Below are 18,674 nucleotides of genomic sequence, written 5' to 3' on the forward strand. Positions count from 1 at the left end.
CAGTTGTGTATCTCTTTATCCTTAAGTCTCAGCTAGATTTTGATGGTTAAAGTCACCATGACCTCACAAAAAACAATTATTTCCTTGAGGACATGAAATCTCACAAAGATTTCCAGCTAAACTAATGTGTTTGAAGGTCAAATGTGCGTCGTGGTTAGTGAAGGTGACAGATTAAGCACACCCGCAGTCGGAAAATATGTGTAATCCTGATATCATTTATTGACTGGAGGTATACAGACACTGAGGTAATTCTAGTTTTCCACATTTGTACTCGGATATTGTTCAAGTAAATAACCAGATGGTTCATATTATTCAAAACACTGTAAAAAAAACTTTCTCACATGCAAATCTATTTAATTTTTAAAAAGACTGTAGTTGATTGATTTAAGTCATTTTACACCACTGTAATTGGGCCATTCAGTATTCAACAGCAATCATCATTTTCCTACAAAAGTTTCATTCACGTTTTTCTGTATTTTATTGAAAAAACAAACCACTTTTCACTCATGAGCTGACTGCGTCTTCTCTCCTGTCAGTGTCTCTCGACTGCCCTTCTGTTCGATGTCCTCTATGGTTTCCGGCAGGCACCTGTTGCTTGTCTCCGACAGCGTCCTTGCCACCATCCCGCCAAGAAGAGCCGTGGAGCACAGGACGACCTGCGGCAGCTCCTTCCAGATGTCGTCAAGTAGGAGGATCAGTGGAGACACGGCTACGCCAAACCGAGCCAGGAAGGAGTTATAGCCCATGCCGTTCTGTCTGAAAGACAGATGTAATTCCAACCATGATCGTTTTATATATATATATATATATGTATGTGTATATGTATGTATTTCTGTGTGTGTGTATATATATGTGTATGTGTGTATAAATATATATGTATGTGCATATATATGTATGTATATGTGTGTATATATACATATGTATCTATATATGTATGTATATATATGTATGCATATACATGTATGTGTATATGTGTGTGTATATATACATATGTATCTATAAATGTATGTATATATGTATGTGTATGCATATATGTATGTGCATATATTTATGTATGTATATGTGTGTGTATATATATATATGTATGTGTATAGATACTGTATATATGTATGTATGTATGTGCATATATGTATGTTTGCATATACAGTGTGTGTGTGTGTAGATATATGTATCTATATATGTATGTGTGTATATATGTATGTGTATATATGTATGTATATATATATACACACAGTATGTATATATATATATATATATATACACACACCCATATATATATATATACATAAACAATGCTGTTCCACTGGACTGCGAAGTGTGATAGGTTTGTTGTAATTGTGAGGATGGAAAAAGCCGACAAAGTTACCTCACTACAGTGGGATAGAGCTCAGCGCTGTAGAGAACCACAGTTGAAAAGGATGCCGCTGAAAACCCTTTCCCAATGACCGCCACCACAGATCTGACGACAGACATATCTAAAAGAAGAATGCGTTTTCAAAATGTATTGTTACAGTGTTACATGAAAATGATTCAGGGTTTCTCACTCCTGGTCCTGGGGAGCCACTGTCCTCCAGGTTTTCGATGTTTCCCTGATCAAACTCAGGTGTGTTGGAGCAGGGAAACACCTAAAACATGCAGGAAGGTGGCTCCCCAGGACCAGGAGTAAGTAACCACATGTGCAGTGACACAAAAATGTTCTCTCTCAGCTACCTTTAGGTACCACAATGTTGATGGCAAGACAGACTCCGGCCAGCAGCAGAGCTCCCACCTGGGTGCTTCGCCTTCCCACCTTATCCAGTAAGTAGTACACTATTATTTTGGCTGGGAACTCAATTGAAGCGTAGGCAAACTGAGCGAGGTAGATGTTGAGGCCAAAGCCTGTGAGGTTGAAGCTGATGCCGTAAAAGGTGGTCGCCACACAGAACCTGGGTGGAGTGGAAACAGTCTGTTGTGATACATTGACAACTTTTTTTTTTCTATCTTTAGAAATGTGTAACTAACTCTGTAACTCAGGGTTTCTCAATCCTGGTACTGGGGAGCCATGTTTCCCCTGCTCAAACACACCTGCTGAAGCCTGATAACAAGCCATTTATTTGAATCAGGTGTGTTTTCGATGTTTCCCTGATCAAACTCAGGTGTGTTGGAACAGGGAAACACCTTACTGTTGACCTCTGACCTCTGACATCCGTGAGGCATTTTCATCCAGAGACTCACTGGATATTCTTCTCATTTTTTCGGACCATTCTTTGTGCATATAATATCCCTGAAATACTGTACTTAGACCAGCCTGTGAGGCACCAACAACCACGTTATGTTCAAAGTCACAATTCTGACCACACCAGGGTTATTATAGGTAACGAAAAACTAAGTCTAAAACTAAAACTAGCAGTGAAAAAATGATTTAGTTAAGTGAAATGAAAATAAAAACGACAATTAAAAATTAACAAAGCAAAACTGGTGTTTGAAATAGGTGTTAAAGAATGAAATGAAAGGATTTGATAATCCGTATTTGGTGTCAAGTCAAGGCTTTCTCTTAATACCTCTTCTCTTAATAATAATAATTTGTTCAATTAACTAAAACTAAACTGAAATAAAAAAAGCAAACTGAAAAACTAAATAAAAAACATATAGTTTCAAAACTATATGAACATGTAGTTCCTATGGAGTACACACCACAAAATACCAGTCTTCATGGCCATTTTCCTCATCTTGGATGTGCGTATTAGATCGATGTAGGAATAAGATCGGTCTCTTTTCTCCGTCACAACAATTGTGGATAATGTCTGAAAGACAAAAGCATGCACTGTTGTGATAAACAAGTGAATCATTACTGCGGTAATGCACAGTAATATGCATCAAATGCTGACCTCTGCTTGAAGTGTAGTAATGAACTTCTCTCGCTGGTTCATTTCGGCACATTTTGTCAAATACATCTGAGCCTGCTCCAGCTTTCCATTTGTAATGAGCCACCGAGCCGACTCTGGCATCCACCTGACGTTAAAGGCATCATAGATGGCAGTGACTTTCATTGTGTGTACAAACAGTAGTAGAGAAATACTTCAAGATCCACGCACTTATCAGCACAAACTTCATCTATTCCTTAAAGCTGGCGGAGGCAGGATATTTTTGACGTTATTGATAATTAATTCCATAGTAACCTTCTGCATGTCCTATGGCCCTTGTTTACAGCCCTGTAGGAATCTTGCCTGTGACAGAAGAGTTTGACCAATCACAGGGCAAGGTCCCTCTTCATCAGCATCAGTAACGAGAATATACACAAAAACTGAACATTTCACAGGCATATTAAGGCCTAATATTTACGATTTATGTATTGCCTTTTCTCTTAAAAATAATAATAATAATTAAAAAAAAAATAATAATAATTTTTAAAAATAATAAATAAATAAAAAAACAAAAAACAAAATAAAAATAACAAAAAATAACAAAAAGTTTTACGTATTTCAATTGCATACAAAATGTCCATCCCTTTGCAAAAGTTTTACATAAATCACCCAATTAAGAATGAGATGTATGCAATAGTAATAATAAACCCAATGTGTTTTAAATGCATAATAATCAGATTTATGTATTTAATACAAATTAATCCAATTTTATTTCAGATACTTAAAAAACAGTGAATGTCAAGTACATACATTGTATGCATTTTTTTAAATTGAATAGGTGCATATATCTGGTTATTAAGCATTTAAAACATATTGAAGTTATTCATATTGAATGCACTGGTTCTTAAGTATCTGAAATATATATATATATATTTTTTTTTTAAATGCATAAATCTGTATTATTGTGCATTTAAAACACATTGGGTTTAATTGTGCAATTACATTTACAATTATTTATGGTTGGCACAATCTCAGTGTGGGAGTCGTACCTCCAGCTGATAATGGCCACGATCAAAGGTGATGTGACACAAACAATAAGCCATCGCCAGTCGGTCACAAAGTACGCAATGGCTGCAAAACCTATCATCCCAAATGTCCACGACATGCTGTCCACCACTCCCACCAGTTTCCTGTGCTCAACGTCCACCCACTCCACACCTGCATGGAACAAACACAGAGGAATGCATGGAACATTATTATTATTATTATTATTATTACAATACGTCATAAGGTGATACAAAGCATAATTGATTTACAAAGCACTCCTGAGACAATGATGATGCCAGTGATGCAGAACCCAGTGAAGAACCTCAGCACCGCGAACATCCCATAGGTCGTAGAAAATGCACTTGCAAAAGCAAACAAGGCTGAGGACACTTGGGACACCAGCAGCATCTTCCTCCGGCCATACCTACAAAAGATCTTATTTATAATATATATATACATATATATATATATATATACTCAAGGTCACCGATATACACTACCGTTCAAAAGTTTGGGGTCACCTATACAATTTGTGTTTTCCATTATAAGTCACAATTTTATTCATTAAAAGAGTTGCAAATATAGACAAGACCAGGGGTCACAAACTCCAATGACCTGGATACCACTGAGTGTCTAGTTTGGTCAGTCGGGGGCCGGTGAAGTAAAAAAAAGGTAAACTTTTTGAGAAAAATAAATGGAAATAATAATATTTATGACGATATATGCTCAGATTAAAGTGATTGTTTTGATATGGAACAAAAAAAACAGTTGCCTATATAAACGTAATTATGCTGCAAATTTAATATAGTAATAAAAAGTCGTACAGAAATAACTAATTGAGAGCTGCAACTAATGATTATTTTCGTAATCGTTTAATCTGTCAATTATATTCTCCATTAATCGTTTGGTCCATAAAATGACGATTTTTGTCCAAATTTATTTAATTTAAATTTAAAATATATTTATTTAAATTTACCAAAATGATTCAGTTTGAATGATTTCTTTGTTATGTGGAGCAAAGAAAAAATATTCTCATTAAAAAGCTAAAAGAATCAAAAATGTTGTTTTAATAATGAAAAAAGCTTCGAACCGATTATCGATTATCAAAATAGATGACGATTAATTCTGTAATCTATTAAATAATCGATTTATCCTTTCAGCTCTAAACTCATTATAAGTTGATATTAAGTGGCGGGCCACATGTAATTGATTCAGGGGCTGCATGTGACCAGGGGCCTCAAGTTTGAGACCACTGGTCAAGACATTGGCAATTGGCAATTCAATAGCCTTAGAAAGATTAGATTAGAACACTGGAAATGGGCCTCTATACACCTATGTACATATTCCATTAAAAAGAAGACGTTTGCAGCTAGAATAGTCATTTACCACATTAACAATGTATAGAGTGTATTTCTGATTCATTTGATCTTATATTCATTGAAAAAAAGTGCTTTTCCTTCGAAAATAAAGACATTTCTAAGTGACCCCAAACTTTTCAACTGTAGTGTGTTGAGTTTGCCTAATAGCCGAGCTGTCATACCTGTCACTCAAACTTCCAAAGGTCACCGCTCCGAACATCACTCCAATGAAGAAGATGGTCGCAGTGACCTTGTTTTTGCCTTTGCTGTGACAAACCAGGTCCCACTTGAACAAGGACATGAAGAAAGAGGAGGAAGAGTTCAGTCTGTGACCTAAACACAGGGAGCTCAGACATAATTATAGAACACACATGATGGAGGAGACATGGTTTAAGTCACCTCTGAAGTCAGGGTAGATTTGAAGGTGCTGTTGTCGTACACCCATCCGTTCTGACAGGGCACAGTGGGAAGCTCGGTCGTGTTGGAGGAGTTGAGCAGCAGACGATACTGGGGATTTGCAAACATCTCACAGGAGTTTGGAGTCCCGTCGTCCTGCAGTGGAATGCCAACAACAAGCCTCTCCGCCTCTGATAAATTCCCAAAAATGCCTCCATCGTCCAGAGAGCTGACGTCGCAGTGGTGAGCGGGAACGGCCGATATGAAGTTGTTGAGCATGAAGTGGCACGGCAGGGTGAAGCGTCCGACGAAGTTGATCAAGATGATCATGACCTGAAATCGTCCGAATCCATTGATGTCGGCGAGGATGTTCTCAAACTTCATTGTGGCCCTTTTTTTTTTTTGCTGCAAGTCCTTTTGGAATCAGAAAAAGTAACGCACGGCCATGTCTGAACACTGAAACCAGCACACGAGGAAACCTTTGAGATTGGACCAATCCAACAACCGCTGTGCTAAAGTTAAAGTGGGTGAATATTTGACCTCACTTAACCACCACGAGATAACACCGTTTTCTTTTTTTTGGTGACGGTGAAGTATTCGTGGTAATAATTAAAGGAAATGAGTCACCATGTACTTGTCAACGCGAATGAGTGACAATGTGAAGCACGCTGCATAATGTAGTACATGTAAATTATACATAGTTGTGTTATTTAAACATGTAAAACGAGTTGAGGTGCACTTCAGTGACCTCCACCGTCACCAAACCTGAACCCAACAGAAAACCTCTCTCATGAGGTGGAAGTGGACGTTTTCAGACCTTCAGCAATGCAATTATTATGAAATCAAGTCAGGAGGAAATTTCTGCAAACAAGGCAATATATGCTCTTTTTTTTCTTGTCAGACAAGGTATTTCTTCTTGCCAGTCAGATTTTAGTTATCTCGATGAGGTGTTATGATACTAAGGTTTTAATCTTGGTTCGTGATTAATCAACCCTGAGAAACACACAACTGCTACGTCAATGTCAGAATGTTTTATTTCGAGCATTTTATCCTAAGACAAATTGATTTTGCATCAGTATAATATGTTTTTATTGTGAAGTACACATGGTTCCATATCTACTTATAGTAGTATAGAAGTAGAAATCTACTTAATTTCTGAATTTAAAACTCATAATTATTCTCAGAATTAGAATTCTGAGTCTAAAGTCAGAAATTCTGAGATTTAAATTCTGAGAACAAAGTCAGAATTCTGAGTTTTAAAGTCAGAAATTCTGAGTTATAAATTCCGAGAGTTTTAATGTCAGAATTCTGAGGATAAAGTCAGAATTCTGACTTTAAAATCAGAATTCTGAGGATAAAGTCTTAATTCTGAGTTTTAAATTCAGAAATTAGGACTTTACACTCAGAATTCTGACATTAAACTCAGAATTATTCTCAGACTTGTCTTATTATGACATAAAATGACGTCGTATGTCATCAGTGATTAGGGAAACGTGTTCAATTTAAGCACTGGGTTTAGTCAACGGTGCAGCCAGTATATTCACTAAATAGATTTCCGGCGTCAGATGAGTTTAAATATAGACAACTGAAAGCGGAGAGGAAGGTGGTGATGGACGTGTCCGTGTGGATCATTTTCTCCTGGACGGGGAAGCAAAATGAGGAACTTCAGCTCAGGTTATAGTGAACGCTCTCTCTCAACCTCCCTCTTTTACTCTGTTGGTGGATATTTATATATGTAGGGACAGTTATGTGTGTGCTATTGTTTGTGTTTGTGCATGAACACAGTGTAAAGCTGTTAAAGAGAGTAAAGAGAAACAAAAATAACACCAGATAGAAAATAGTGTTTTTTTTGTTTATTATCAGGAAGGTCATGGCAATTATTAAAGGTGACAACAAGTGTTCATGCAGGCCTCAAAAAAAGCATCTAAGGTGGACACTTCTCATCAGATGCAGAGAACGAGCGCCTTCTGAAACACACAAATAAGAATTCTATTTAACGTTTATCCGTGAATATGTAGATGCACAGTGAGAATTATTATATTATAATAGAATACCAGTACCTCGTTTGTTCCACTTCCTCAATCGTCTCCGGTAGGCGGATGTTTTTTGTCTCGGGAAGAAAAGAAGCGGAAAAACTGGCGCCCAAAGCCAACAGGACGAAAACGACGCTCGGCAGAGGGATCCACACTTCCTCGAGGATCATGATCAGAGGGGAAATCGCCACGCCTAAACGTGCCAGGAAGGAGCAGCTACCCAATCCATTTTGTCTGTGTTGCAGAAAAAGAAAACGTCTGATGAGAGGGAGATCGGTGACACGGCACATGCTGAAACACTGGAAAACAACACTCTGGATATTAATCAGTGATTTCTCCAAACGTTGCAGAAAAAAACTTGCATGTAGGGCCCAAATCATTGTATTATTCGAATTATTGTATTATTAAATTTATTTAATTCAACATTAAAAGTGCATATATGTATAAGCCTGTTTGGTGTTTTAAATGCAGATGTCCACATTATTAGTTACTTCATTTTACATTTACTTCACTGTTTTTGATATGAATAGATTGATTTTGCATCATATGATGTATAATATGTGTTTTTATTGTGAAGTATACATGGTTCCATATCTACTTATAGTAGATAATAGTAGTATAGAAATCTACTTAATTTCTGAATTTAAAACTCAGTATTCTGACTTTATTCCCAGAATTCTGGCTTTAAAAATCAAAATTCTGACTTTTAAAACTCAGAATTATTGTCAGAATTATAATTCTGAGAATAAAGTCAGAATTCCTAGTTTTAAAGTCAGAAATGCTGAGTTTTAAATTCTGAGTTTTGAAGTCGGAATTCTGAGAATAAAGTCAAAATTCTGAGTTTAAAGTCATAATTCTGACTTTAAACCCAGAATTTTTCTCAGTATTAGAATTCTGAGTTTAATGTCAGAATTCTGGGTTTAAAGTCAGAACTCAAATATTAGTTTCCTGTGTGGCCCTAATCGTCTTCCATACATATCAACGGAAGCTACTTTTACTTTAAAATTCTGCAAATTATCATCATGATAGAATATTATCTTCTAATTTTTTGCTCATATTGCCCCACCTGCTGTTGTAACCCCGCCCCCCCCCCCCCCCCCTTTTTTTTTAATCTCTAAACCGGCCCGTCTTGACCACATTAGACACTCATTGGCCCCCAGGTCATTTTAGTTTGACACACATCCTGTCCACCATATATCCACACCTAATACCACCCATGGAAACTTATAGTCTCAATACAACCAAACACTGGAACCGGTGAAAAGTGGATTTAAATAAGCAAATGATCAGCTCTGTATACCGACCTGATTACTGTGGGGAACAGCTCTGCTGTGTACAGAAATACAGTGACAAAAGCTCCCTCTGCAAACATTTTGCCCAAAGCTCCTGCAGCTACTCGATACAGCCCCATTGCTGAAAAGAAAATGCAGAATCGGGACATTTCAACTCCACCCTCTGTTATATTCATGGATCTGTCATCTGTTATCGTTGCAGTAGCGACGACAGCATTTAGTGCTTTAGAAAAGCCACACTGCTCAATTCATCAACTCACATTCAGGGATGAAAATGTTGCAGAATATGCACAGTCCCGTGAGAGCAAGTGTTCCAATCTGATTTAACCTCCGCCCTACTATGTCCACAGTGAAGTAGATATAGGCCTTTGCCGGGAGTTCTATCACGCCGTAGATGAACTGTGTGAGATAAATGTTCATAACAATTCCACTGATATTCAGGCTGATTCCGTAATAAGTACTGGCGATACCAAACCTGCATGAAAAGAAAAGTAAGGACATGGATTATAGTAGCTTCATTTTATTTACTGAGTCATTTTTATTATAGATCACATGTAAATAAACTGTGTTGTGATGTATGTGATTAAGAAAAAAAAAGCCTGTGCATTCATTTGCATCAACCACATAATACAGGTCCAAAAAATGTATTATTATTGAATTTGATTAGGTATACCACACAATGCCAGATAGTAGAGCCACTCTCCTCATTCTGGGAGTCCTCACGAGGTCCAAATAGGAATATTTTCTGTTTTCATTTTGTACAAATATGACTTTGGACAGACTCTGGAGAGCAAAAGAGAACGTTGATTATGAGATTGAGAGATGAAGAGGTGTTAATGTGCATCAATGTCTAACTGGGATGTGTACCTCAGGCTTTAGGTCAACCATGAACTGCTCTCTGCGGTTGACCTTTGCACACTTGCTCAGGTAAAAATGGGCTCTGTTTACCTTCCCATTGCTTATAAGCCACCTGGCAGAGTCAGGGAGCCACCTGTAACCAAACATGTTTTAATGCATTCCAAATGTCCAGAGGCGATCCTAGAGTCTGTAGGGGCCCTAAGCAAAAATTCCCAGGGGGCCCTTCCAACCAGTGTTCATCACCATTATGTTATAAATAATCTAACACCAATGAAAAATGTATGAGTTCAAAATATGTTTGTTTTTTTCAAAATGAATGAAATAACATGGAAAAACCTTGTAATTAAAAAGTATGTGAACATATAAATGTAAAGAACAATAAAATACTGTATAAACTTAGTAAAAAATACATTACACTGTAAAGAACCCACATTATAAAACAATATTAATATATAGAACAATAAAATAATGTAAATAACTGAAAAAAACATATATGCATTACACATGTTATGCAAATAATATGATAGATATGCAAATAATCCTCTTCATTTTCCAACACAGAACGATAACTTCACACAGGTTAACGTGAGGTGGGGCCCCTTTAGGGAGGTTTCCTACTGAGATGTCATTGCAAATCGCCTTGTTTTTTAAGGGGGACGGGGAGGCAGCTGGTCACTGCACATTTCAGTAAAAACAGCCCTCAGGCTCCAAGTGTCGGGGGCCCCCTATCGGCTCGGGGCCCCAAGCAGTTGCCTGCCTTGCCTGTTCACAAGCTGCGCCTCTGCAAATGTCACCTTTAACCCCAAGTTGCTCCGCTCCTGATTGGCGTTGCTAGCACTTTGTTAATCCGTATGCCTTCTTTGATATGATACAGTTATGTGCCAATATTGTTTTCTTACCACCAACAGATCATTGCGGGTAACATTGGGGCGGTTGCTGCGGCATTCAGGTGCCTCCAGTCATTCACAAAATAGGCCAGGATTGATAGCAGGGCACTAGAAACGCTCCAGTCCAAGCTCATTAAAACGACCGCTGTAGTTCGATGCTTGATGTCCACCCATTCAATACCTGTCATACAAAAATACACTTATACCCAGCTTTACACTGTGTTTATGCCAACTATCAACTGACTAAATGAACATGATTTCACATTTCTTATGGTTTTTTGGGGTGGAATTATACACCAGTGTAAAAACTCACATAGGACAAATGAGATAATGCTTATTCCAGAAAGTCCCATTCCAGTAACAAATCTCATCACAGAAAAAACGGTTAAGCTACTGGAGAAAGAGCTCGCCAATCCAAAGACTGATGTCGTCACATAGGACAACAGCAGTGATCTTTTCCTGCCAAACCTGTGAGACAACAAGATAATGATCTTAATTAATACGCTGTTAAATATCCTGAATAGCATGTTCTTTATATGAAAAGGTTCTGTAGACATTACGTGGGCTTTAGCTCATTTTATTTTCAGAATAAAGCTTAAAGGCGGCGTATGTAAGAATGTGGCCAAAAAACGGTTACCACACTTTAAGGTTTGGTTTTCTCCGGCCATTGTAGCTCGTAACTGGCAACCCGCGGTTGCTCGGCAGCTGAGACTCTACTGACTGCAATGATTGGTAGACAGCGGTAGGTGGCGCCACATGCCACAACATGATTTCAAAACGTAAACATGATTTGCAGTCTGCAAAATATATTCTTTTAATGCAAATATTTTGTCTGTACTGTTGTTGTTGGTGAGTTCAGTTTGTTATATGAACATTATTCTTGAGTCTCTGTGACATATTAGGAGGATTTTATGGCCAGTTGCTTTACATTTATTACATAATGCACCTTTAAAATGACTAATCAGATCAGAACTTGTTTTTTCCAGCCGACAGTTGAGTATTAACGTTGGACTTTTAAATTAAAATCACTGGCTTTGGTTCTGTCTGCTGTCTGTCTGCACTTGGCTGGATAAATTAAGCTCCTCTCTCTGATAAGAGCTTTTAGACAGCTGTTACTAAAATAATCACAAGGTCTCATCAGACGATGGGCTGAACACAGCTGAACTGAGCTATTATTGGACTACTATTTCTGACTGTCTTGTCTAATAGCAGATATACCTCAAAGGATAACATTTGGACTCAAATTTTTGATTCCATACGGCTGCGTGGAGGCTCAAGCAAAAAATAAAACTATTATATAAGCAATTGTGATGTTGAAAAACCTGTCACTAAGATATCCAAACAGTGCTGCTCCAGACATGACTCCCATAAAATAGATGGCGGAAGTGGCTTTGTTCAAACGTCTCGTATCACAAACCAGATCCCACTATGGAGGAAAACAGACCACATATGTATATATTTTTTTTTTTTCAAAGTAAGAAATATTGCTGATTTGGATTTGGCATTATTTGTAAAAAAAAAAAAACTCACCTCTGTTGCCAGAGTAGATTTGAAGGTGGTGTTATCGTACACCCAGCCATTCTGGCAGGACACGGTGGGAAGCTCAGTAATGTTGGAGGAGTTGAGCAGCAGAAAATACTGAGGCTCTGTGAACATCTCACAGGAGCTTGGAGTCCCATCGTCCTGCAGTGGAATACTCACCACCAGCCTCTCTGCCTGGGATAAATTCCTAAAAATGCCTCCGTCATCCAGAGAGCTGATGTCGCAGTGGTGAGCAGGAATCGCCCCAATGAAATTATTCAGCATGAAGTGAAAGGGCAAAGTCATGCGAGGAATGACCATCATTAGGATCATCCCAAACTGGAATTTCCCAAAGCCATTTACCTCTGCCAGCACATTTTCAAACTTCATCTTTGGAGCAGAGTTCAGAAAAAATTATAGAATATTTCGCAAAACACGCATATGATGTGTGTTTGAAAGTGGCTCAGGAGCTTTTTGCATTTTGTTAAAATGCTGCTAGTTAATGGTCAGCTATTGCAGTGTGCTCAGACAGCTGTGCAAGTAACATATTTAAAACAAGAGAATAAATCATTACCTAAAGACTACGTGTTATTGTCCACAAGCATTACAATATGCTTGGTTATGTGCAACCTGGACACATCACCAGAAATGGGCCTGGGGTCATTGTCATTGAAAAAAAAAAAGAAAAGTCAGAAAGAAAGCCCATTTATAATCATTTTAGTGACCAGATTTCAGTTCTACAGTACACTTATTGGTCTGTATCCAGTTATGTCCTATAAACATTTAACAAGCTTAGCAGCTCCTGGATTAAAACTATCAACTGTAATTCATTGTGGGCCGCCGGAAATGTTTCTGCGGCCCACAATGTTGGCTCGCGAGCTGCACTTTGAGAACCAATGTCCTAAACGCTATGCTGAATCTACGTAGGAATGACTCGAAGCAAGGAATATGCAGTTGGAGGTGGAGAACTCAATTTAGACGATGTAGAATTAAAGACATGACCACACATTCTGCTGGCTCAAGTGTTTATTGAGTTAAAATCCTCTTTATATTTTTAGCTTTAAAACAACAGACCATTTTAAAGACTTGTGTGTTATTGAATCTCCTTTCTCTTTGTTGACTCTACCCTGCAACACAGATAAAACAAAAAGGACTTCAAGAATTTGTATTTCTGACTCCAGCTAATGATCTGCTGGTGTCTGAAATCATTTCAGACGAAAGAATCGTACATTGGAACTATGCTGTCCCACTTCCTGGGTTAGCTGGATTATTCTTTAGCAGTGCAGCGTGCTGATGTGGGTAATTGCTTACTCCAGCTTTAAAATTGATTTATCTAACATTCATTTCCTATTTACCTGGGTTTCTCAATGTCGTCGATGAACTCTGGCAGTCGGCTGCTTAATGTTTCAGGCAGGAATAAAACCACTAAACCAGATCCAACTGCCATGGCACAATATATGGCTTGCGGGAGGAGATACCACACGTCCTCCAAAAGCATGATGATTGGGGATAAGGAGACACCCAGCCGTGCCACAAACGCAGTGTAGCCTAAACCATTCTGTCTGAAAAAGTCAAAAACCCTGAAGTTAATTCACACTTAAAGGTGCCATATATAAGAATGTGGCCAAAAACGGTTACTACATTCAAATTCAAAATACAGAGGTCTTTTAGGTTTCGTTTTCTGACGTAACTGGCAACCCGTGGTTGCTCAGCAGCTGAGACTCTACTGACTGCAATGATTGGTAGACGGCGGTAGGTGGCGCCACATGCCAAAACATGATTTCAAAACATAAACATGATTTGCAGTCTGCAAAAGATTTTTGTTCAGTTTGTTATATGAACATTATTCCTGAGTCTCTGTGACATATTAAGAGGATTTTATGGCCAGTTGATTTAGATTTATTACATAATGCACCTTTAAAACTACACAAAAAAGATCATTATATGTGGTCTGTTGTTGACTGACCGTACAACAGTAGGATAGAGTTCAGTTGTGTAGAGGTACATGATGGTGAATGAGGCCTCGGACATGGCTTTCCCCAGGACTGCGACGACAGTACGAGAGACCCATTTTTCTGTGGGGAAATATTTAAAGAATCCGAAAGCACAGGTCATATGTAACAAAATAAAATGATTGCATTTCACAAAAACAAACACCAAACCTTGTGCAATGAACAGGTTGATGAACAGACAGAGGCCGGTCAGTAGCAGGGTCCACATCTGACCAGGCTTTCTCCCAATTTTCTTCAGGAAGAAGTACACACCGACCTTCATCGGCAATTCAATGGATGCAAACAGGAACTGTGTGAGATACAGGTTCAGTCCAAACCCGCCGATATTTAAGGTTATCCCATAATATGTAAATGCAACTCCAAACCTAAAAAAAAAAATGAGGGGAAAATAAACATGGCTAACTTGATAACTGTTTACAATTTTAATATTACACTATATATAAATCCTAGCTTTCTATCAGAAATAATAGTTACCTATTATTATTTTATTGTATATCATAGAAATATTATCTGTAATGTAAAACAAATGCAGACCAAAGTTTGATCTTTGTGAAGAGAACGATATAATGTGATAATTTCTGTGTTTTCAGTCGCACTCCAACCTGTTTGCGGCTGCCCTGCTTTACTAGCGCAGTGTAAAATCACTTCCTGTTTGCAGCACGGGTACAGTATGTCACCAAGATATTAATGATGGAAACACAGAGGGTCATGTGGAGCTTAATCAATCACCATTATGTAAACTCATTTGAGAAAGGTTTGGATATAACATGTTATATGACACTGTATAACATTACCTTAGCTTAGTTTCTCCTTATGCAAAATTTTAACCCTTTAAGATACTACTCAACCATTTGGTCGACCACACTTTAAGTCACTATATCTCATTGAAATATGCATCAAGCTGAACTCACTAACACTTAATGTGACTTGTTCTGAGTGCTGTACTTTATGAATTATGCAAACCAGGTTTATTATGAACAGACATCTCAACCGTATGGTAGATCTGTATCTGGAATACTGCAGGGTCTAATTTCACGTTATTGTTGTGATAAGTAAATAAAATAAAATAATAAAATAGTAAAAAAAATGCTTTTGCTTTTTTCTTGGTGCGTACCTTAAAGGGTTAATACCAAGTTAACACATGAATCTGCTGCTCTGGCTCCACACTTACCACACGATCCCAGAGCATATGGCAAGTGTCCTCATCTTTGGAGTTCTGAAAAGATCAACAAAGTTGTACTTCCTATGTGCTGTGTCATTTTCCATAGATTCCAGTAATGCCTGCGAGAGAGCATGATAAAAAAAACAATCCAAAGACACAATTAGCTTAATTTAAACCAACCTAAAAATGTACTGAAGTTAGAAAAGCAAAGCGGACTGTACCTTTGGTGTGATGTGGGCCAGACATTTGGTTCTATTGTTCATTTCAGCACATTTGATGATGTAATAATGAGCGTCATCTGCCCTCCCCTTTGCCAGGAGCCACCTCGCAGACTCTGGCAGCCACCTGGAGCATTAAATTAAATTTAAACTTTTAATAATGTACTAAAATTGTAAAAAAAAACAGAAATTTGAATACCTCCAAGCAATTGTGGCCAATATCAGGGGTGAGGTTGCAGCCAACAGGAGCATCCTCCACTCCTGTATGAAGTAAGCCATTCCAATCAGAAGCCAATTCCCGATTGTCCAATCCAAACTTATGATTATACCGGAGAATGTTCTGTGTTCCGTGCTGAACCATTCCACATCTGCACAAACAGCAGCACAAGAAAGGTTAAAGCATTTTCCTCCTTCATACATACAGAGAGATGGGCAGTATATCTGATACAATTATTTAAAATACATATTTCATATACATGCATACAATTTATTGAGATGACGAACAATGCCTTCATATTTTGTTAAAATACTGTGAAACTGTCACATTGTTTGGAGCCTACTTGAATTTGCCTGGACTTTATAGAGTCACATGTAACAGGGGTGTTATGGTAAGGCCTTCGAATTATTAATAATTTACAATAAATAACAATTGGATTTGTAACTGTAATGTTATTATTACAATCACTTTTTGTGTTGTTTTTATTAATATGTTCTCCTATAATGTAATCTCCATCCTGTATTATGGCGGAGTCTTGCGTGTGTGTGCCCGTGACAGGACGTGACGTAATCGCGTACGTGCGTAGAATCGTTTCAACAGGTAAGTGTTATGCTAAGTCGCTAAGTCGGTGTGCTAAGTTTTGTTGAGTTTCTAATTTTGTTGGAAACATCATTAAAGTGTCACAATTACGTGGTTTGTCGTGGGAGGAGCGTTGTGTGCGTATGAGAGAGTTTTGGTCGGCAAGGACCGTGAATTTGGCGAGCTATCGGCTTAAAACTAGCAGCTAACGTTAGCCGCCGGCGTGTACGTGTATGTCTTTGCGTACGCGTGCACGTGGATGGCAGAGGATGTCCTGCATGCAACATTTTGCTAATGTTTGTAATATTATTTTAATTGATTAATTGTTTCAGAATCGTTTCAACATGGCTGCAGATGGAATTGCACATACACCAGATGAATGACTGCACGTTTTTTGTTTTTTTGTAAAATAATACAGACTTGTGAGAAACCCTAGAATTGCATCCTGGTCTTCATTACACTGAACGCAACGCAGAGTGAACCAGAAAACGGTAAGACCTGTTACACACATAGCAACACTGTGACTCAGTCACAAACATTCAGAGCCACACGTTTTAAATGCATTTATATTTTTTGTTCTCCTTTTAGTAGCTGGAGTTATAATAATTGAACTCTTCTAGACTTTTACTTTGAAGTAATTATTGTATTTGATGGTAATAGGTTATTACGGTAATTATTTTCAATTTAATTTATAAAATGCAAAAATAAAGTAGTTTATTTTTGATACGTGTTGTGGCTGCTGTGTTCTGTAGTTTATTCTGATACATATTAGTTGGGTATTTGGTATTTTATTTTAAAATACATTTAGATTTTTTGTCCAGATAATACTCACTGAGAACGATGCAGATGATACTTATTCCTGCAAGTGACATCCCTGTAAAGAATCTCATGATGACGAACATTACATACGACGTGGAGAAAGCACTGATTACTGCAAACGTCATGGTCATTATGTACGACACCAGCAGGAGTGGACGTCGCCCAAATCTGGTCATGGAAAGAATAGAATGAGAGGGATGCCGTTTCTAGCTGCTTATTATGAATCGGTCAGCACGTACAGTCACATCAGTAGTTATCTCATTCATTTCATGATCAGGTTTAATGCATTAAATCATAACAACAGTCTGCTAGAGTTAAACTGCAAATTTATTCTCTACCTGTCACTGAGAAAGCCAAATAAAGGGGCTCCGGCCATGACACCGACGAAGAAAATGGTGGCAGTTGCCTTGTTCATGCCTTTTCTGCCACACACGAGATCCCACTGACAAACATACACATTTTTATTTTATTGTGGGTGTTTTTTAGGATGAGTTATCTTGATGAAATAAAAACAACTCTTTAATTACTTTAACAAACATGACTCTTCTTACCTCTGTTACCAAAGTAGATTTAAAAGTGCTGTTGTCGTACACCCATCCATTCTGACACGGAACAGTTGGAGCATCCTCACCACCGTTAGATCCTGTTAGATTTTCATATTGGGGCTGTGCATACATATGACAGGAGCTCAGAGTCCCATGCCCCTCCGATGGAATGCTAACAGCCAGTTTCTGCTCTGGGGTAAAACTCTTGAAGACGCCACCGTCGCCCAATGCGCTTACATTGCAGTGGTGGTCTGGAACCGCTGCCATGAAGTTGTTCAAGAGAAAGTGACATGGCAAAGTAGATCGAGCGAGAACCTGAATCAAGACCACCATGATTTGGAATTTCCCAAAGCCGTTAATCTCTGAAAGTATGTTGTCGAATTTCATGTTTGCGCTGCTGAAAGCGGCGACAGTGAGCAAAATGCTGGAGCAGAGCTATGAAATAGACTAAATGGGACACATTTACCAGCACAATGTCAATCATTACATGTTCAGTAGACGTCATTATGGTTAATACTCAAAAACATATTTGAATTGTATTTGTCTGTAATATTGTGAATAATGTATAATAAGCATAATGAAGTTTTTGGAACATTTAAATGAAGAATGGCTTATATTTACAGTTAAACAGTGCCATCCTGTTCCAGTCTATGAATGAGAGCGACCTTTAACTAATCCAGGCATAACATGTTGACATAGTCTGTTATTATTTTCTGTCCCAGCTGTACAGTATAACCTTAGACTGCTATTGCACAGGCTCTTTGTTAGCATTTCAGTCTACAGATCTACAGTAAATTAATACATTATTCGAATCATAAAACAATTCCAACCACATTCTCTACATCGCAGATCAGTACAGAAGAAATTTTCTTCATTACGAATGGGGT

At 38.0% G+C, this 18,674-nt stretch overlaps 1 protein-coding gene across 1 annotated transcript; it reads right to left on the reverse strand.

Annotated features, from left to right (window-relative positions):
* Positions 1-500: 500 nt before the first annotated feature.
* LOC310943719 (uncharacterized protein) lies at positions 501-18,174 on the reverse strand (the record flags this gene model as incomplete). Its single annotated transcript, XM_083909354.1, has 29 exons — positions 501-756; positions 1,367-1,475; positions 1,711-1,925; positions 2,674-2,783; positions 2,868-2,991; positions 3,893-4,061; positions 4,160-4,314; positions 5,431-5,534; positions 5,648-6,035; positions 7,582-7,611; positions 7,705-7,911; positions 8,982-9,090; positions 9,230-9,444; positions 9,643-9,752; positions 9,837-9,960; positions 10,727-10,895; positions 11,028-11,182; positions 12,037-12,140; positions 12,245-12,625; positions 13,362-13,434; positions 13,591-13,797; positions 14,202-14,310; positions 14,398-14,612; positions 15,419-15,528; positions 15,631-15,754; positions 15,827-15,995; positions 17,256-17,410; positions 17,581-17,684; positions 17,794-18,174. The coding sequence occupies 29 exons, from the start codon at positions 18,172-18,174 to the stop codon at positions 501-503; spliced, it is 4,881 nt and encodes a 1,626-aa protein (XP_083765480.1).
* Between the last annotated feature and the right edge of the window lie 500 nt (positions 18,175-18,674).

The sequence above is a fragment of the Microchirus variegatus genome (genome assembly GCF_963457635.1).
Source record: "Microchirus variegatus genome assembly, chromosome: 23".
NCBI classification, from domain to species: domain Eukaryota; kingdom Metazoa; phylum Chordata; class Actinopteri; order Pleuronectiformes; family Soleidae; genus Microchirus; species Microchirus variegatus.